The sequence below is a fragment of the Rhincodon typus genome, chromosome 13, assembly GCF_021869965.1.
Source record: "Rhincodon typus isolate 14 chromosome 13, sRhiTyp1.1, whole genome shotgun sequence".
Lineage (NCBI taxonomy): Eukaryota > Metazoa > Chordata > Chondrichthyes > Orectolobiformes > Rhincodontidae > Rhincodon > Rhincodon typus.
Window position 1 is genome coordinate 64374900 of NC_063344.1, and position 21481 is coordinate 64396380.

Sequence of the window (21481 nt, forward strand, 5' to 3'; positions counted from 1 at the left end):
GGGGGGGGGGGGGCGTAAAAGTAACACCGAAAGTTGCTTATTACTGCTGGCCTATGATTTCAGTAACACATAAACAGAAACTCTTCTCCAGTGGAAAAAAAAGCTGCTCAAAGGTTTACAGAGAAAACATTTAAGGGGCAGCTCCTTGACATGTGCTGTGCAGTCTCCCAGCTGGTGTAGCTTGTGATGCAATCCTTGTGCCAAGAGCCCATGTCCAATCTGCTCGGAACAGATGTGCAGTTGTTTTTGCTTGGAGCTGTCAATGGATTTACCCGTTCCGGCTCTGCCTTTGGTGTGGTACTCGCGGTCAGGAAGCGGGCAAGTGTTGTGTTTCCTGCATGCCAGTGCTGGCTGACGCCGCTCGTTCCAACAGATCAAGGCACCCAGTTCCGCGGTTTACCCTGCTGTGATGTGGCCCAAGGAGATAGCAGCAGTCTCTCTGAGGGCAGTCGGACACCTTCAGAGCATGCAGTCTCGGTTTGCTAAGTTACGGGAAGTTTCCAGAAGTTTAGTCTGCCTTCAGATGCTGGGGTCAGCAGCGGCCGGCAGGAATTCTCTGTCCTGCAGCAGGTTTTTCCTGTGCCCCTCCTGAGTTGGAGCTGACTGGAGCCCAGTGGCACATTTGGCTGTTTTGATGCCTGAGACCAGAATGTAGACTGCATGGTGTCGGGTTGGAAGGGGAAATGCCAGCAAGATGGCATAGATCTGACACTCCAGTAGGAGGCACTAGAGAGGGATAAGCAGGAAGCTCAGTGATTTCCTGCCTCCTCCCCCCCACCCCACCACTCCCCCACTCCCCCACTCCCCCACTCCCCCACTCCCCCACTCCCCCACTCTGTTTTCCACACCCTGATGCATTGAGCTAATGTCATATCTCTATGTGCCACCCCAGCTAAGAGTAAGTTACTGTGTGTAGGCCAGCAAGCAAAACTGCTGCCTTAATTCAGTTACCCACTGAGGTGTCAGACAGCTGTAGTGTCAGATGGATGGGTGCAGGCCATGATAAATTATTGGTGCAATGAAATTGTAGCACTTTGGAAAATTGGTGGAAGAAGGATTGGATGTGAAAGTCCCTTTCTCACATCACAAACATACACTCTCTCTTCTACTCTGTTTCTGACTCTTTCACTCTTTTTCTCTCTCTCTTTCTGTATTTTTCACTCTCCTGTCCCAATCTGTCTTGCATTCCAAATCTTTTGTTTTTATCTTTTGTCTTGTTCTGTCTGTCTGTTTTGCTCACGTTTGTGCGCTCTCTCTTTCTGTGTATCACTCACTCTCTAGGCCAAGTTGTTGTTTCCAATGTAGGTTTAGTCTTGTTCCTCTCCCATTGCTGAACTTGGTGCTAAGAACAAGCAGCTACTGAACTGAGTGCCTCCTTTCTAACACACATGGCAATGTTAGCTGCACTGAAGATAGTGACCATACTGCAGTGGTCATGACAGACCAGCTGCTAGGTGGGAGACCTGGCTCTTGTTTTACTTTCAAATTGTCTGAATCTCTCGGTCACCAAATTATTATTAATGCTGCTTTTTATTTGCACTGTAACATATCGAGGTGGCTTCCCTCAACAGTTTTATACTGTGCAGATCACAGTAAAAGTTCGTCAGCCGAGTCATGGACTTGTGGGGACAAATCTGTGACATTTCATCAGCCCATTACACATTGCAGAAAGCAAACAGGCTATTTTAATTGATAGAACAATGACTTCAACATGGTTCATCTGAACCATCAAGTGATTCAATGAAGTCATGGAATCCCTACAGTGTGGAAATAGGCCATTCAGCACAACAAGTCCACACCACCCCTCTGAACAGCATCACTCCCAGACCCATTTCCCTACCTTTCCCAGAGGGAATAGATGAGAGTGAGGTCAGCTGCTGAGTCATCGTGAATCCTAGCAATGCACCATTGGGTTGGGTGGTGGGGGGTAAGGGGATTTAATTTTCATTGATTTTTGTTAACAGTGCTTAGACCAGGCACAATTTTGGCTATTGCACACTGGAAGAAAGTTACGTGGAGGGTGTCACTTGTCACTCCTGCTATCTTGATCAATTGGATCAATGGGTGGAAGGATGGCAGATGGAGTTTAATACGGATGAATATGAGGTTTGCATTTTGGTAAAACAAACAAGGGCAGGACTTATACAATTAAAAGTAGGGCCTAAGGCAGTTTTATAGAATAGAGAGACCTAAGGGAGAGAGACCTAAGGGTTCAGGTACATAATTCTTTGAAGTTTGCATCACATGTAGACAGGCTGGTTAATAAGGCATTTAACATGCTTGCCTTCATTGCTCAGACCTTTGAATGTATGAGTTGGAATGTGTTACAAGGTGAGGCTGGATACGCTAGGACTTCTTTCACTGGAGTGTAGGAGGTTGAGGGGTGATCTTATAGATGTTTATAACATCATGATAGGTGAATGGAAAAGGCCTTTTCCCTAGGGTGGGGGGATTTCAAGACCAGGGACCATATTTTTAAGGTGAGAGGAGAAAAATTTAGAACATAGAACATAGAACAGTTCAGCACAGTACAGGCCCTTCGGCCATGATGTTGTGCCGGCCTATTATCCGACTAAGATCAAACTACCCTGCATTCCCTACATTTTACTATCCTCCATGTACCTATCCAAGAGTCGCTTAAAAATCTCTAAAGTATCTGACTCCACTACCACTGCGCAGCACATTCCACATGCCCAACTTTTTTACACAGAGAGTGGTTCATTTATGGAATGCTCTTTCAGAGAAAGTGGTGGATGGTGGTACAGTTACAACATTTAGAAGACATTTCGATAAATACATGAATAAGAAATGTTTGGAGGGATATGGGCCAAGCACAGGCAGGTGGTACTAGTTCAGTTTGGGATTATGGTTAGCATGGACTGGTTGGACCAAAGTTTCCATGCTGTATGACTCTGTGACTATCTTTGACAGACTAGTAGAGGGTTGTTCTGTGGAAAAAAAGTTTTCTCGTAGGTACCTGCATGTCACCCTATATAGCACAATAAGTGCCAATGTTTTGCACAATTTCTTTCAGCTAATGTCTTCATATCATTCGGAATCTGTCAGTATGTCATGGAACCTGTCAGCTATCCTGGTTATATGCAGTGAGACATGCGAGTGTTTCAGAATAGTGTGTACAGCACCAACTTTCCCCGTTAAATGGTCAGAAAATTGACTTAGGGCCTAAATTCTCTGGGACTTTAGCTAAATCAATGAGAAGTGTTACATTGAGAAACTGTTATTTGGCCGAATGGCCCAATGCTCTTCCCAGATATCCCTGCAAATTAATGAGGATGTGCAGCATTCCTCATGCATTTTATTGGTGTTTGAGAGCTTTATCTTTGTTGTTATGAGTTGACACAATTGGTGAGGAGTTTGTCGAACCACCCTACTGGGAGAATGCTCTGCTCAAAATCAGTGCAGCAACATTGTTTGTGAGTGAGCGGGATATTATTGTCCCATCAAGGTAGATAAAGGGTCCCCAGTTTACAACTGTCCAACTTACGAATTTGATCCTTTACAGGGGTGTAAATTTTAAAGACCCAACCTACAAACATTCCATGTACTTTGACTACTTTATATTGTTCTAACTTATATAAATCAACTTGTGAAAAGACTCAAGAATGGAATCCTTTGGCAATCCAGGAGCTGCCTGTAGACATATCTCCAAAGTGATAGATACAGCAATATTTTTATACTAATGTTACTTCAGTTCCCTCACGCTGTAACTCAGTAACCCACCCCCCTTCCCCCTGCCCTTCGGTCTTTTGTTGAATCCTGTAACTTGTTAGAATTAAACTTTTTTTTTAAATTCATTCATGGGATGTGGGTGTGCAGCATTCCTCATGCATTTATAGATGTTTGAGAGCTTTATCATTGCTGCTATGAGCTGACACAACTGGTGAGGAGTTTGTCGATCCACCCTACCGGGAGAATGCTCTGCTCAGAATCAATGCAGCAACATTGTTTGTGAGTGAGCGGGATATTATTGTGGGCATCATTGGCAAGCCCAGCATTTTATTGCCCATCCATAATTGCCCTTGAGAAGTTGGAGATGCTTGGTCGCCTTTTGAACTGTTCTTTTGAAATTGGTATTTATTTCCATTCCTGCAGTCAAGGCCACAAGACAGTAACACTGAAGAAAGGGAAGGGCTCATGTTCATTCCACGTCTTTCAGGATGCCCCAGAGCAATTTACGGCTAGTTATGTACTTATGAAATCATTATTGTGGGAAATGCAGCAGCCAATTTACAAACAGCAATGTTAGAACGACCAGATAATCTGACTATTAGGGACGTTTATTGCGGGATAAATATTGAGCACAGCACCAGGGAGATTTCTCTTGTGTCAGAGATAGTAGGAACTGCAGATGCTGGAGAATCCGAGACAACAAGGTGCAGAGCCCTTGTGTGTTCTTTTTCAAAAAGATCCCTTGGCACAATTGTTTATGTTCATGTGAAAAGGCAGGTGGAGCCTTGGTTTGACGTCTTACCTGAACAATGGCATCTCCAACAGTGCTGCACTGCCTCACTGCTGCACTGGAGTGTTAGCTTTGGTTTACATGCTCAGCTGTCTGGTGTGGAGCTTGAGCCCAGAGCCTTCTGACTCTGAGACTGGATGTGCTCCCAACTGGGCTACAGCTTCTGCTAAAGCCCCAGCTGATTCTGGGGTGCTCATGGGTAACAGTCCTTGACCAGCAAGAGGTGCCAGATTGTTGAAGCAGACTTCAGATAAAAACGGAGGAAAGAAAAGCTCATTGATGAAGAAAGTGATTGTTTCCTGGTCTGGGCTAAGAGAGCAGTTGCCTATAAAAGGTGCCCTGTCAGTGGCTCTCCTTGTTCACAGCATCCTGCTGTGCTTGGTGTGTCTTGGCACAGGCCCCATCCTTCCCCTCTTTCTCCTTCCTGTACATGTTTGAAGTGTTTTCAAGATGTGTTTTTACAAGCCAGGAATTAACATCTATAAGGGAAGCTTTTCTTGGCTGCAACAGGCGATTAGAGTTACTAGATATTAAACTCCATTCAGTGGGCTTAACCCTATGCTGAGCTCTCTAATTTACTACAGAGTCTCCAAATTGAGAACTGCTGGCTGTTTGACGTTTTCATTTTAACATTTATGAAGGAAATGCTTTCTAGTGATTGCTCTGGTTCACGGTAGCAGGGGTTGTCTTTAAAGTAGGAATGGGATCTTTAGGGTAAAAACAGAAACTGCTGGAGAAACACAACAGGTGTGGTAGCAGCAGTAGAGAGAGAAACAGAGCTAATGTTTCACGTCACTAACCTTTCATCAGAACAGAGAAATGTTCAAGATGAAATAGGCATTCAGCAAGTTAAAGGGGGGAGTTAAAGTGCGATGAAGAGCGGTAGGGAAGGTTTGCCATTTATGCTTGTGTTTGTGTATCTCCTGCCAAGGTATTGTGCCAGGAGGTCTGTACCACCAATGTCACAGATCTGTGCTGGGATCAGAAGATTGGTACCCAGTCTGCCTATGGGTTCATGCGCAATGTTGCCACTGGTCATACGCCCAAGGAATGCCCACGTCACACTTGTATTTGGCAATCTGGCCACTTGTTCATTCTGTACCCTACTTCCCCACTCTAGCCCCCAGTCCACTCCATGCCCTACTGCTCCACTCCAGACCCTACTCCATTCTGCACCCTACTGCCTACTCTAACCCACACTCGACTCTGCGCCCTGCTGCACCAACCCAGATCCTGCTCTGCACCCTACTTCCCTCTCCAATCCTCACTCCACTCGGTGCTCTGCTGCCCCAGTCCAGCCCCTACTCCACTCGATGCACTACCACTCTACTCTAGAAACCAGTCCGCTCTGCTCTTCTCACACCATTTTTCCTTCTTTTGCAAATTACCTTGATTCTGCACCGTCTCATCTCCACCCTTTTGACCCTTATGATTTTGAAAACCTGTATCAACTCTCATCTCAGCCTTCACCTCTCTGAGGAAAATAGTCCCTGAAATAACTCCACAGAGGCAAGTATCTGATCACCAAGTCACCATTTGTTTACACGTGGAGACTGATCCAGCTCCCTCAGAGCCAGCTCTCCGGGTAAGCAGAGCCTCTGACACTCCTGTTTCTATGTCAGCCATGGCTAGCTGACTGGACTAGATTAACTGCCCCAATCAGGGAACATCTATTCTTTGAGGTCCACTTGGCTGACCTCATTACAAAAGAACAAAGAACAAAGAAAATTACAGCGCAGGAACAGGCCCTTCGGCCCTCCAAGCCTACAGCCCCCCCTTTCTCTAATCTTTCCTCATCTCTGCACCCGTTCATGTAAATATCCTCTGCACTGTCTCCAATGCACTCACATCCTTCCTAAAGTGTGGCACCAATAACTGTACACAGTGCTCTAGCTGAGGCCTAACGAGTATTATGGACCAGACCATGCCGTGCTACTTTCAAATGCTGTCTAGCCAACTCACCCGCTCTATTTAGTCTTGCCCTAAAATTTGACATAAAGCCAAAAATATGGTCTATGAACGCTGACTCACCAATTTCTCGTTAATTAATTTCTGTGGTCTTCTCACCTCATGCCCAAAAACGAATTCAAACAGACTGAATTCAGTTGCTTCATTCGGTACATACCTAATTGCAAAAAGTACAAATAGAATTCCTTTATCTCAATCCTCTGGATAGTCTTAACTATAGGCTGTCAGCATGGTCTTTAAAGTTTTATGCCACCGTTCCAGATCTCCCTGCGATTCTGAATGGTATGCAATGGATTTGAACTGTTTTATTCCTAAACTATCCATAACTTTCCCGAATAATTTGGATGTAAAATTTGATCCGTGATCTCATGGATAGTCCGTATCTAGTAAATAATTTCAGTAACTCTTCTGCAATCCTTTCAGCCGTGATACTGCATAATGGATGGTCTCTGGAAATCTAATAGACACATCCATTATGGTCAACAAATACTGATTCCCACTTTTTTGTTTAGGAAGGGGTTCTACACAATCAATTAAGATTTGTAAAAGATTCCTCAAATGTAGGAATGGGTATTAAGGATGCTGGTTTTATCATTGTCTGAGGTTTTCCAATTATCTAACATGTATGACATATCTGGCAAAATTCAAGCACATCCTTATGCAGTCCAGACCAATAGAAATATTATTATGCTTTGGCTGGAGTTTTCCTTGCTACCAAATGACCACCTATTGGTAATTCACATGCTACCTGCAACACCTCCTTTCTATAATCCACCAATATTACAACTTGATGAACCTCTGCCCATTTCTCTACTGCCTGCATATGTGATGGTCTCCGTTTCCACACCAAAACGTCATTTTTAAGTTAGTAATGTCCTGAGACACTCAGATTCTTCTCCTGTGTGCGCTTTTTGATACAACTGCTTTAGTGTTTCATCTTTCTGTTGTAATTCCGTGGATTTCTCTGAACTCAAAACATCCACTTTGTCCTTCGCCTGTTCTAGTTTCTTTTTTCTCAACCATTTGATCAAACATAGTCTCTGATAATTGAACTTCAACTTACTTTTTTTTATCCTGTGATTTTTCCTCTTGTTTCCACCTGTGGCTTTGTGACACACACAGTCAGGAAAAACCCCAGGATATGCTTCTAGTCACACCTCAGTTGCCTGATTTTCTACTGGCTTTTTAACAACAGTAGGCATTACAGCTATATCATTACCGAGAATAAACTGTTCTTCCGGAACTGAGAATTTCTCTAATACTCCTACCACCTTGTCTCTACTTTTCACTGGACTCTCCAACTGCACATTATATAATGGAACACAGCTCTTCTCACCATGAATTCCACATATTACAACTTTTTCTGGTAATACTCCGTCTGAATTATATCTTCCCTTATCTCTCGCCATCAAAGATTGACTTGCTCCAGTATCTCTTAAAATCTTAATTTATTTACGTGGTCCTCCTGGCATACATGAGTAAAACTTACCCATGTCAGTAAATTCTTTAAAGAGATCTGGCACTTTCTTCTCAACCAGCCCCTGACCAGGTTGTACATTCTTTTGCAGCTTTTTAGCTTCCACTGTGCCTTCCTTTACCACTTCAACAAAACTCATTGACTTATCCTATTTTTCCACACCCGTCTTCCCAGTGCTTTTTCTAAACCACCAACACTGCGACTTCATGTGGCCTACTTTATTGCAGTGAAAACACCTGAGCTTTTTTATTTCTTTTCCCCTCATGGGTTTCCTTTTTACCCTGTGGTAAACTATCTTTACTATCTTCAATGAGCTCTCCTTTTCCCTTACCACCTGCGGATTTCTCTTTCCCCCAATTTCTATCCCTCACAGATTGAAATTGATGTCAGAAGCCAAACTTTGATTTATGAACCAACTCATAATCGTCTGCATTTCCGCTGCTAATCTTGCAATCTTAACTCTCTGCTTTTCCACATGACTTCTCACTACTTCAGGAAGTGAATTTTTGAACTCCTTTAAAATAATTGTTTCTCTAAGAGCGTCATATGTTTGATCTACTTTCAATGCCCTTATCCACCTATCAAAAATACTTTGTTTGATCCTTTTAAACTCTGTGTATATTTGACTAAGTTCCCTCCTTAGATTCTTAAAACATTGTCTGTAGGCTTCTGGCACTCGCTCATATGCATGTAAGATGGCTTTTTTCACCTCTTTATTCTATCCACATACCTCTCCTGATAGTGATAGGAAGGAGTTGAAGAGGATACAGAAAAGATTTAAGAGAATAGCTCCGGGGATAAAGAACTACAGTTGTAGAAATGAATTAGAGAAGTTAGGACACTTTGTATTGGAGAAGAAAAGCCTGAGAGGAGATCTGATTGAGATGTTCAAAATCGTGATGTGCCTGGACACAGCAGATAGGGATAAAATGTTAGGCCTTGTGAAAGGATCATGATCAAGAGGCTACAGATTTAAGGTAATTGGCAGAAGAAGTAAAAGCAATTTGAGAGGAAGCATTTTTACACAGCAAGTGGTCAAGGCCTGGAATGTAATGCTCGGGATTGTTCTAGACACCAGTTCAAAGGAGGCATTTGAAAGAAGAATAGACTGTTAAGTAAAAGGAACAGAGTTGAGGGTTAGGAGGAGAATGGCACTAAATGAGTTGCTCGTTCAAGGAGCTAGAACAGACATGATAGGGCTGAACGGCCCCCTTCTGCATCATAATAATTCTGTGACTCTTTTCCCCACACCAGAAGCATTTCCTTTCTTTTAGAGATTTCACTAATTGATTTAAAAGCCACAGTGACTGTTTCAGGAACCTGTAACATTTTGCAGGGTCCACAATGGAAGCCGTAACGGAATCACTCCAGGTTCTCCCTCCGTGATCACTCCTGGCTACTGTCCACTGTTATGTGCGCGGCACAGAGTATCTCCAGGTGCCATGAAGACAAATTTGGTGACACTGTGGTCAAATAGCCCATTTGAGTTCATAAAGAATGACCCCTTGGCAAAGTGTAGGGAGACCGCTGCACCTCACAGCCCGTTGCCAGTGAGAGGGTGTGCATTCAGGACTGGAACAGGATGTAGAAATGTAATCATTATCCTGGTCAGCGTGAGGTCCCTTTCGCGATAGGATCTTCAAAAATCAAATTCTTCTCTTTTTCTTAATCGCGTTTCAAAGAAAAGTCGTCTTCCAATGATGTTGTCAGACAATAGGGTTGATTCAGACCATTTTAGATCCTGTGATCAGAATCTAGACCCACCATTCACTTCTATCAACAGTGCCATTGTCACAGCTTCCAGCTATTGTGCCAATAATGGCCTTTCTGATCTGGAAAAATGACTCAAATTTCCCCCCTGCATTAGTTTACTCCTGCATCGACTAACCCCACCCCGCCCCCAACAGAGCCATATCAATTTTGCCTCATGTCAGCCCACCCTGGTCATGTTTTAACCACAACCACCCCCATCGGTTTAACCGAGTTTCCCACCCTCCCTCATATCAGTTTAATACAGAGTCCCTCATCAGTATTGAGTTTGAGCACAGTTTGACCCTGCATTTCCCATCTGAGTTTCACTCTGTATGCCATTGTCTCATTTCAGTTTGAAGATCTTCAGCTCGCATCTTTTCCCACTTTTCTAAATTGGCCACTGTGGGAGCAACTTGTGCCTTCCCTTGGTACTGCCCCTGAACAAATGAATCTCCTTTTGTGTTTCACTAACCACTTTGGATGCAGCAATCAAACTTCAGTCCTCTCACACTGGCCAGTTTGAGGGTTCTATTTTATCAGCTTACGCTGTGCAGCTAACCAGACTTTGTGGAGATCATTGTGTCTTTGGCTCAGCGTGTTGGGCATCAAGTGCATGAAAACTCCTTAGTCCATTACCAATTCACAATAGTTCTTTTTATTGGTACATTCGGATCGTACTTGCTAACTCTGGGTACTTCTAATCACCCTGTCTGGATATGACACCACTGAAGTAGATGTGATTTGAACCCTGGCCTTCTGGATCAAAGGTAGTCTCAGAAACTTGCTTCAACTCATTCTGTGGCTCCTGAGCTATCCCTGATGAATCCACTTCCTGATACCCTCAGTGAGCTTGGCTGGTTTACTAAAGCCCCCTCATGGCCTTTGTAGGGGGTCATTCAGTGTACAGCAAGCAGCCCTGGTGTTGCAGTGCCATCTTGTGGTAGCAGGCCAGTTCTCAGGGCAGGAAAGCTGGATGACTACCTTGGCCATATTTGCGTTCTCGTTTGTGGACCCTTTCTGTGTGCAAATTGGCTGAAGCGTTTATTAAGTGACTCAGTTCAAAAGTATTGCATTGGCCGCAAAGCACTTTGGGAACATCCTGAGGTCATAACAAGTTGTTGTACAAATACAAGTCTTCCTTTTTTTCGGGCCTAAGGGTCTAAGGGTCCTGTTCCTAGGGCCTAAATGATTCTTTATGCTATAATGTCCCAAGCCTGAAACTAAGGACCTGAGGACACAGAAAGTTCCCTCTTCAACAAGTCACGAGAATGAGGAGAGGAAGTTGGTCAGTTGGACTGTCATGGCTGCTCTAACATTCAATAAATTCATGGCTGAACTAATTGTTGCCTCAACTCCACTTTCCTGTCTGCCATCTTTAACACCCTTATTGAGTAAAAATCATCTAACCCACCCTTGAATATATTCGGTGGCATAGCATCCACTGTATTCTAGCATCAATGAGATGTTTTCCTTCAATTCCCCTCTAATCCCCTTTGAGTCTTTGATGAAGACATGAGGTTGCAGATACACCTTTCATTCACCGGTTGAGAATATGCCCTTTCCGTGTCTCTGAAAGTGATTTATCCTTTTATCCTTTCAAGAAGAGAATTTACAGAGAGAGAGAGACAGCGAGTGAGAGAGAGAGACATAGTAACTTTCAGCTTAGAATGTACTTTTACTTCTCCATTCAAAGAAGAAAACAGAGAGAGAGAGATTTTCTGCTTCACTGGCTAAATATTTGTACCGTATTGTTCAAACAGAAAGCTGTAGCCACTTGCTCAGGAGCCAATCAAGACGTTGTTACTCTGCTGTGTACTCCTGATGACGCATAACTGGTGCTGGATGAAAAATCAATAAAAAGTCTGTCATTGGGCAAAACTGTGCATCCTGGACTCACGCATCCATGGAGCTGGGATGTCAAACATCCTTCCCCTCAGCTTGTTTTAGGCAACATGGTAAATACAACACACAGTGAGTTCCAGTAAATCATATTTTTTTTAAAACTCTGCAATATCATTTTCCGCAGTCCCTTGGTTTAAAGCAGTATCTTTTTCCCATGTCTAAGCCCCTAGTCCAAAAAGTAAAAGTGGTCTTTACAACTTACACAGATAAAGATACTGTAATAATGTTGGATTCTACAATAGAAAAATTTAGAGAACAATATTACTTAAGTTGAAGGTCCCTTATCTCTGATAGGGTTTATAGACCTCAAAGCAGCCAGTCAGATCTCAGAAGGTTTCCTTTTCTCAGCATCACATCTTGACCATCACTATCAGATACACCATGCAGTGCAGAAGTCATGATGCTATTCGCTTCACCTCTTCCATCGCTGGCCAAGTGAGTTGATGTGAGCCAGCAGCCACCGCCGCCTCCCCCCACCCCCCCAACAAGCTGAATTGAAGAGGCCAGTTGATGAGCAGATTACAGATGTTCCACTGAGTTTGCTTCTTTCAGCCTTGTCCCCAGGCCAGCACCCTACCGCCAACCATCCCCCACCACCGCTACTCTGTCGTTGTTAAGGAGAAACCTAACCACTGCCTTGACTTTATTCCAAAGCACTGAAGAACAGTAGCCACCCACAGACAGAGAGGCAGCTCAGCACTGGGGCCCAAGCTAACCCTAACCCAGTCTCATCCCACAATAAGAGTAGATTGTGCCAGGTTGCTGGTGGGAAGTGAGTCTGCAAGGCTCACAAACTAAATTAAGTTGCAATTCGCCCCAACCTTACTGAGCTTAAATTAATTGAAGAATTTAGTTCTGGTTTGTGCTGACCTTAGTGTTACTGACTCTTTTAATGGTCATTTGGAAAACCTGGATCGATGCCAAACTTTGGTTTTATCGTGCTCTTGTACAGCAACCTGTACAAACTCTACAGAAATATAAATGGTTGCTGTCATTATGAGCTGGTATTGCTTCTTTGGTTTGAATTCAGGATGCTAAAGCCAGTGAAAAGGAATGGTTTACAAGCACAAAACTGTCCCAAAACCACTGTCTGAAGTTTATCCTTCAGAGAATGATTGCTGTTCTGCCCTGAGCTAGATGGTAGTGTGCAGCCAGACCAGTCATGCCTCGTGAATATAACTCATTTTAGCCACGGTCTCCCTTTGGGTTTTGCCATAATTGCCCTCCATGTGACCACTGTAGCATCATCCTTGGATTTAGCACTGCAGTGCGGACTTCACCTTGGCTTCCCTACTAAAGCCTGCCAATATGTGTCCTCTGCAAGTAATCGCGAGTTGGATCTTGCTCTCAAACTCATGAAATGACTTTTCCCAATAGCTATTCTGAGTGCTCATGGCAGTACATTTTCAGAAATGTGGCAATAGAATTCCAAATTGGAGGGATGTCTTGTCCCCAACTAAATAAATAGTGACCAATTAAGGCCATTAATGTCAGATAAATGACTCTGAACATTTGCTGACATGGTGGAGTCAGTTTCAAAGTCAATGCTGAGTTCAAAAGGTTATTTAACATAAGAACTAGGAGCAGGATTTAGCCTATCAGTCCCTCGAGCATGAAGAGGTGGAAAGGCAAGTTGTGAAGGGGATATAAACAGATTACAGAGAGAGACTGGTAGTTTAAGTAAGTGGACAAAAAGCTGGAAAATGGGGTATAATGTGGGGCAGGATGTGAAGTTGTTCATTTGGAAGAGAGAACAAAAGAACACACTTATTATTTAAATGGAGAAAACTGCAGGAAGCAGCAATGCAAAGTGACTTGGAGATACTTTTGCACAGAACATGGAGAGCTGGCACTCAGGGTCAGCAAGGAATCAGATGGCTAATGGAATGTTGGCCCTTATTTCAAGAGATTTGAGAATAAGAGAAGGGAAGTCTTACTGCAACTGTACAAGGTGCTGGTGAGACCACATCTGGAGGACGGTGAGCAGTTTTGGCCCCCTTATTTAAGGAAAGATATTATTTCATTGGAGGCAGTTTGGAGAAGGTTCATCAGGATGAACCCCAATATGGAGGGATTGTCTTATGAGCAAAGCTTAAATCGTTTGGGACTCTACTCATTGGAATTTAGAAGAATGAAAGGTGATCTCGCTGAAACTTATAGGATTCTTAAGGGGCTTGACAAGGATGTTTCTGCCCATGATGGAGTCTAGGACCAAAGGACATAGTGTGAGAATAAATTTAAGACTGAGATGAGGAGGAATTTCTTCTTTCAGGAACTTATGAATCTTTGGAACTTCATGCCACAGCAGTTTGTCCGTTTAAGGCTGAGATAGATAGATAGACAAACAGACAGATTCCTGAGCAGTTGTGGAATCCGGGGTTGAAGGGAAAAGGAGGAAAAGTGGACGTGAGGAGCGTCAGAGCAGCCATGAACCAATTGAATGATAGAGCAGGCTCAAGGGGCTAAAAGGTCTAGTCCTGTTCCTATTTCATATGGTCTTATGGTGTAATACGACCATGGTTGATCACATCTTGGCCTCAACTCCACTTTCCTGCCCACTCTCCACAACTCTTCCAATAGAAAATTGTTCATCTCCTCTTTAAATTTATTGTGTCCCAGTATCGACCACACTGTGGAGCAGTGAATTCCACAGATTCACAACCCTTTGAGAAAAATAATTCCTCCTCATCTCTGTTTTAAATCTTCCACTCCTTGGCCTAAAACTATTTACTCTCATTCTAGATTGCCCCACATGAGGAAACATCCTCTCTACGTCTAATTTGTTAATCCCCTTTAACATTTTATATGCCTCAATTAGTTCTCCTCTCATTCTTCTAAATTCCAGTCAGTATTTTAAGCCTTTGCGTTGCGTGTACTCTTTAAAATCAACACCGAGATCCACACAAAGTTGGATCTTCAGAGAAAGAAAGACTTACATTCCTATCACACACCACAAGATGTCCCAAAGCAATTGTAACCAATGGGGTAATTTTAAAGTCACTGTTGTCATATCGGAAATACAGCAGCCAATTTAAGTAGGGCACTGTCCCAACAAGGAGCAATGTGATAATGTGATAAAGATCATGTTGCGGCTGTACAGGACATTGTTTAGGCCACTTTTGGAATACTGTGTACAATTCTGGTCTCCCTGCTGTAGGAAGGATGTTGTGAAACTTGAAAGGGTTCAAAAATAGATTGGCAAGGACATTGCCTGGGTTGGAGGGTTTGAGTTATAGGGAGAGGCTGAATAGGCTGGGGCAGTTTTCCCTGGAGCGTTGAAGGCTGAAGGGTGGCCTCATAGAAGTTATAAACTCATGAGGGGCATGGATAGGGTAAATAGACAAGGTCCTTTGCCCAGGGTGGGGGAGTCAAAAACTAGAGGGAATAGTTTTAAGGTGAGAGGGAAAATATTTAAAAGGGACCTAAGGAGCAACTTTTTCACACAGAGGGTGGTGCATGTATGGAATGAGCTGCCAGAAAAGTCGGGGAGGCTGGTACAATTAGAACATTTAAAAGGCATCTGGATAGGTATATGAATTGGATGTGTTTTGAGGAATATGGGCCAAATGCTGGCAAATGGGACTAGATTTATCTAAGATATCTGGTCGGCATGGACGAGTTGGATCGAAGGTTTCCGTTCTATACATCTCAATGACTGTATGACTCTATTACCAATAGTTTCTTACCTATAATAGAGATTGGCTTGTAATGTTGGCCAAGAAGCCAGGAAAACCTCCTGCTTTTCCACAGGATTGTGCCATGGGATCTTTGATATCTGCATGATAGAACACACTCAGGAAACGAGAGTGCTGCCAACTGAGCTGTAGCTGATGAGAGCTGCTTTATCAACTGGTTAACATATGATTACTCCAAAAATAACAACTGGCCTTATATTGTGCTGTTACTGTAATAAAATATTCCACAGTGCCCTTCTCTGGGACAAGATCCTGGGTGCAACCACAAACAAACAGATGAGCTAGTTGTGAGATTGTGATTTGCTCCTCTTTAATACGTTGGCTGGTTTGCCTTTCAGTTTTATTACCATGCAGGTAATTCACTAATGCTAACATGTTTGTTCTAAGTGGTGCGGATGGCACCATGAAGTGAGCAAGGTGAAGATATAGATTGAAGACTCTTGGAGTAAGGCATCACAAAAGTACACTTGCTTTCTGTCTATTGACATTTGGTTTCCAAAACTAATAATCCTTTAATTTAGATTCTTCTGTCCATCAGGATCTTAGGTGGCTGTGCATCCTTCAGTGGTTGAAGTGCGTTGGCTCTTAGCTGAAGTTCAGTAACCTGCCTCCACCAGCATACTCCTGTTGCTCAGGAGGAGATGTGGCACAGTGTCTGGACGGCCAGGCTAATATTCTGGTGACAAGGGTTCAAATCCCGTCCTGACAGCGATGGAAATTTGAGCTCAACTAATAAAACCTGAGATTGTAAAGCTGGTTTTCATCATGGTGAGAATGAAACTATCATAGTTTGTTATTAAAAAAAAAACCCATGTGGCTCACTAATCCCCTGCAGGGAAGGAAATCTGCCATCCTGACCTGGTGTGGCCTTGTCGTGACTCCAGACCCCCAGCCACGTGGTTGACTTTTAACCAGCGTTCCCTCGGATTTTCATTCTGGCTGCGTGGCCTCTGAGACCTGTGTGTAGCAGCAATTTCTAGAACTGGAAGTCAATGCCATGTACATGCGCCAACATGGATCACCATGCAAGGAATCTCGGAGTGGCTGTGTTTGTAAAGCACTCAGCTCAAGGGCTATAAGGGAACAAATGCTGGCCTGACCAGTGATGCCCACTTGCCATGAAAGAGTAAATGAAAAAATATATAAAGCGGGAACAATGCCTTGACTTTTTGCTGGTGATTCTTTTCCAGAAAGCCTCAAATGACCTTGGGCTGAATCTTCCAATCTAGCTCATGCAAATCCAAGAAATAGGAATCCCTGTTTCCAATCCAAATCAGGCTGAAAGCTGCCCATTTACATTTGGAGGAACTTCTTAGGCAAATGCATGTGCCAGGAGTCTTCCCAGCTGTACCAATGTCATCAGGTCCAGGAACCCAGACAACTGACTGCAGAGTGGAAGTGCATCTAAACTACACCCATATTTAAAACAGTGGGTGCAGTGTTCTGTCATTTAAATACCTTTATGCCACTTTGACAACCTCTGAGAGAAGAACAGTGTGGCAGGGATAGGGTGCCAGGTGGGAGAGAGAATAGGGTGCCAGGTGATTGTGGGGTTGGGGGGGAGGGTGTGTTGCTAGGTCCATCTGGGGGATAGACTGGCAGGTAGGAATGGGGTGGCATGTGGGTGCGGTGGAGTTCAAGGTGTGCGTGGAGGTAAGGTACCAGGTGGGTGTGGGGTGCCATGTGGGTGGGCGGCCAGGTGCCCAATGTATTAGTTTGTAGGGTGCCAGATAGGCGAGTGAGGGCTTAAGGTAGATCTTGGGGTGGTCACATCAGGGCAGGAGTAGGGCTGGGGAGTCACGCAGCTTTGGTTCCATGGGGGCTCGAGAGATGAGATTCAGGTTGTCTGGCTGGTCAGGTATGGAGTGTGGTGGCGTTGTGTCTTGAGTTGGGGGGAGGGAGGTCATGAGCTAAGTCACTGAGGGCTTTCTGGTTCAGGGGGATTGGAGGTCAGGGAGTCCTCTTTAGCAAGTGGGGGTGGTGTCAGGCGTGGTGGGCTCATGGCTTGGATCAGATTGGGGGTTGATTATCAGGGTATTTGGGATTTGGCATTGTGGGCGGGTGGGGGGTCTGACTGACATGGGTCATTGCTGGGATGGAGAGAGGCGTTCAGTTTTACAGTGAGCTAGCAGTAAAGCAGGTTTTAAATCCCTTTAACATTTCTTCAGTAACCATCCAGGTCTCCAAACTCTCCAGCTCTAATTCAGAATTGGCCCACTTGCCCGTCAGAAAGTTCAACTCCCCCAGAAAATTCCCTCTGAGTCAGCTGTACTGGCACTGTCCAAACACACAAAGCCCTGTCTACATTTCAGCTGCAGCGGTCTTCCAGTCAGAAAGTCTGGGCCCTGGTCATGTTAAGCTCAAAGCAGCTCACCGTTAAAAAGTGATGATTCGGACCCTCATGGTATGGAATTTGCAGGATGAAAAGGGAGATCAGTTTGAAGCTTTGTTTCATTATCCTTTCAGTACTCTTAACAACAAATCTCCTGAAATCAGCCTGGTACAGAGCTCAGCACTAAGAAATCCTGGGCCAAGCGACATGGACTCGGGTCCTGACAGAATTCAATGAGAATAAGTAGCAGTGAAGTTGTTTTGGTTGTGAGCTGTGCTAAGGACTAGGTTGGAAGAATCCTTGTGCGTCAATATAGTTTAAGATGAAGCAATAATTAGGCTTTAGGCAGTTGACAGGCCTCCTCCTTAGAGGATGTTGCTATGTTGATAATGTAGCTTGCTGAGGTTTTCTAATAATTTCCCCCTTTCTCCAAGAAGGTAAAACATCGTCAATTTTGTTTCCCACCAGGTGAATAACAATGGGATTATATCATTCCTGAAAGAGGTTTCACAGTTCACTCCAGTGGCATTTCCCATCTCTAACGACCGACGGGTAGTGGCAGCATTCTGGGCAGATGTGGACAATCGGCGAGCTGGCGATGTCTTCTACAGGGAGACGAAAGACCCTGCCATACTGCAGAGTACAACAGAAGATATCAGGAGGTACTTTCCGGAACTTGAGGAATTCAACACCAAGTGGGCACTTGTGGCCACCTGGTACAAAGTGACATTCTTTGGAGGAAGCACATTCTCACCGGTAGGGGTTAAAGAATTGATCCTTTGTCAGCGGGCACACGTTGAAGTCTTTGCTCTCTATCTATACTGTCAGAGCAGCCACATGGTTTGCTTCTGAATAAAAGCGTGGTGCAGTACCCATCTCTGAATCTTGCTTAGTGTACATCAACCCCGTCACGTTCTGATGAGTGCATTGTCTGACAAACCTTACCTGAGTCATTGTGCCTCATCAAGTGTCGTACCCATCTTCGTTACAGGAAACTGCCAATCATACACAGACCCTTCTCAGTAGGGAGAGACCCGATTGGATATCAGCATTTCCTGTGGGAATCTGTGTTCACTGTGGGATCCTGTGGGATATCACTCTTTAGTATGGGATCTTGTGGGATATTGGTGTTCAGTGTGGGACCCTGTGGGATATGAGTGTGGGACCCTGTGGGATATCAGTGTTCAGTGTGGGGCCCTCTGGGATATCAGTGTGGGACCCTGTGGGATATCAGTGTTCAGTGTGGGACCCTGTGGGATATCAGTGTGGGACCCTGTGGGATATCACTGTTTAGAATGGGATCTTGTGGGACATTGGTGTTTACTATTCAGAGAGGAACCCTGTGGGATATCAGTTTTCAGCATGGGACACTGTGGGATATCTGTGCTTAATGTAGAGCCCTGTGAGATATTATCACACTGTGAGATACTTGGCTGGTCGCTATGATGACAGCACGGTTTCTTCTATTTCCCAAGGTGAACACTTTCCAGATTGTCCTGGTCACAGATGGAGAATTATCGTTCACCATCTTCAACTATGAAAATATCACCTGGACGACGGGGATGCATGCCAGCAGTGGAGGGGACTTCGCCGGTCTCGGTGGCATTGCTGCCCAGGTAGAGCCAGTCTGATTGTGCACACATGCCTTGAGCTCACTGTTAGTGGTGAATGGAAAAATTCATTCTCAAGTAATGCTTTGCTCAAAATATCTAGTCTGACAAACAGTAATAGACGTTTACCATGTTTGTATCAATATGGAGGTCACACTTGTGTTCCCTGTATTTCTGAATGGGTCAATGTATGCCCCTAAGCCATAGAAAGGAAGAACCCAGGTTTGTTAGTTGATCTGAGCCAGAGTATTGATGCAGGCTTACAAATGGCCTGAGTAGAGCCCAATCAAGGTAAGGAAGGAAAGTTCCTCTCCATTGATATTCCGGCATGCCTGTGAAGACTGAATGAAGATTGAGCTTCACTATGTTGCCTTGAACAGTCAACTGGTTTCCTGACTCTCCTCTCAGGGACCCTATTGCCCTTAAATCACCTTTGCATAGCCCACAAGTTTCCTCCTTCTGCTACCTATGTGTGTGTGTGTCACATGCCTTCAGGCAGGTTTCAACGCTGGAGATGGGAAACGCTACTTCAACATTCCCGGATCACGCACGGACGACATCGTGGACGTCGAGATGACAACGAACGTTGGCGTTCCGGGACGTTGGGTATTCCAGATCCATGACGCACAAGTGGAAGTTGGCGGCTGCAACAACACAGGTAGGCTTCAGCCTCGCCGTACCTGGGCAAGCAGCAGTGAGATAGTATCTCCACCCATTGCTCAGTGTCAGCACTCTCATTTGTCTGTCTGAAGGTTAGAGGTTCAAGTACTTACACCCAGCTAATAGTGTAGTGCAGTGCTACATTGTTAGAGATGAAACTGTGGAGAATGAATGTGACAGCATAATTTTGAGGTTGAATAGGACATTTGGAATCATAGAAGCAGGCCACTCGGCTCAGCCCATCGAGTCCACACTGATCCTCTGAAGGGCGTCCCGCCCAGACCCTCACCCCTACCCTATCCCTGTAGCCTTGCATTTTCCCATGGCTGATCCACCCCGCCTGCACATCCCTGGACACAATGGGCAATTTCCCCTGGCCAATTCAGTTAACCTGCATATCTTTTGGACTGTGGAAGGAAACCGGAGGAAACCCACGCAGACACGGGGAGAACGTGCAAACTCCACACAGACAGTCACCCAAAGGTGGAATCAAACCCGGGTCCCAGATGCTATGAGACAGCAGTGCTAACCACTGAGCCACTGTCTCTCCCATTTGCCTGATGCTCCGGCTCGTGTTTATCCCTCTATCAACATCATTGACAATAAATTATTTTGTCATTACCTCAGCCATCAGCATCACTGTCATGCTTTCAAGCACAGCTTGTAAAGCATTAAGAGCTACGGATCATAGGAACACACTTCTGGAACTTCACAGGAATTTGAATAGGAAGAATTAGGAGAGGGTCAGAATTAGTACATCAGAGGAGTGAGCTCAGTCAGTAAGTTATTGAAGAAGGATCACTGGACATGAAACATTAACTGTGATTTCTCTCCACGGATGCTGACAGACCTGCTGAGCTTTTCCGCCAATTTCTGTTATTGTTTGGGTAAGTTATTGACTATAGCTACAGTTGTTTGACCTCAAACCTGTCTCTCTCTCTCTCTCTCTCTCTCTGTAGCTTCGGTGTGCTTGAACCTGCGACCGTGTCTCAATGATGGAAGATGCATTGACGATTGCATCACCGGAAACCCATCTTACACGTGTTCATGTCGTGCAGGATTCACAGGCCGGAGGTGTCAGATAGGTGAGGAGTGTTTTGCTTGGAGGAAATAGGAATCATGCTTTGAGAAGGATATGGGGCACGCGCAGTGAGTGAGGGTGTGGACAGATACAACTGGAAGATCGGCATACAGGTCAGGGAAATTGGGCAGTAAGGAAGACAATCAGTAGAACCTCCAGACCATAGGTTGAGTTGGGAAAATAGAGGAGGATGCGGTGACAGGCAGCCTGCAATGGAGATGGGATAGATTGGGTTGGGTGGTATTGCAACATCAGGTGAGTAGAGGTTTGATGAAGAGTCATCTAAACTCAAAATGTTAGTTTGCTTTCTCTCCATGCATGCTGCCTGACCCGCTGTGATCTCCAGCATTTTTTTGTTTTCAGACTAGAGGTTTGGGATGGGGGACAAGTTTAATACCTTTCTCTGGTGGGAGACCAAGTTAATTCTGTCTGTCACATGAGGGAATCTATCTTGCCAAAGCAAGCACAATAGGACAGCACAGTGCCAGAGACCCAACCCAGGGGTCACAGCTGCCTCACAGTGC

General features: G+C 44.6%; 1 protein-coding gene across 1 annotated transcript in view; it reads left to right on the forward strand.

The window, feature by feature from the left end:
- sned1 (sushi, nidogen and EGF-like domains 1) overlaps nucleotides 1-21481 on the forward strand; it is a 130360-nt gene that overhangs the window by 30019 nt on the left and 78860 nt on the right. Inside the window, exons 2-5 of the mRNA XM_048604788.1 lie at nucleotides 18075-18362; nucleotides 19082-19222; nucleotides 19712-19874; nucleotides 20836-20961. Of these exons, the coding sequence (XP_048460745.1) occupies nucleotides 18075-18362; nucleotides 19082-19222; nucleotides 19712-19874; nucleotides 20836-20961 (718 nt within the window). The remainder of the gene's footprint in view (nucleotides 1-18074; nucleotides 18363-19081; nucleotides 19223-19711; nucleotides 19875-20835; nucleotides 20962-21481) is intronic.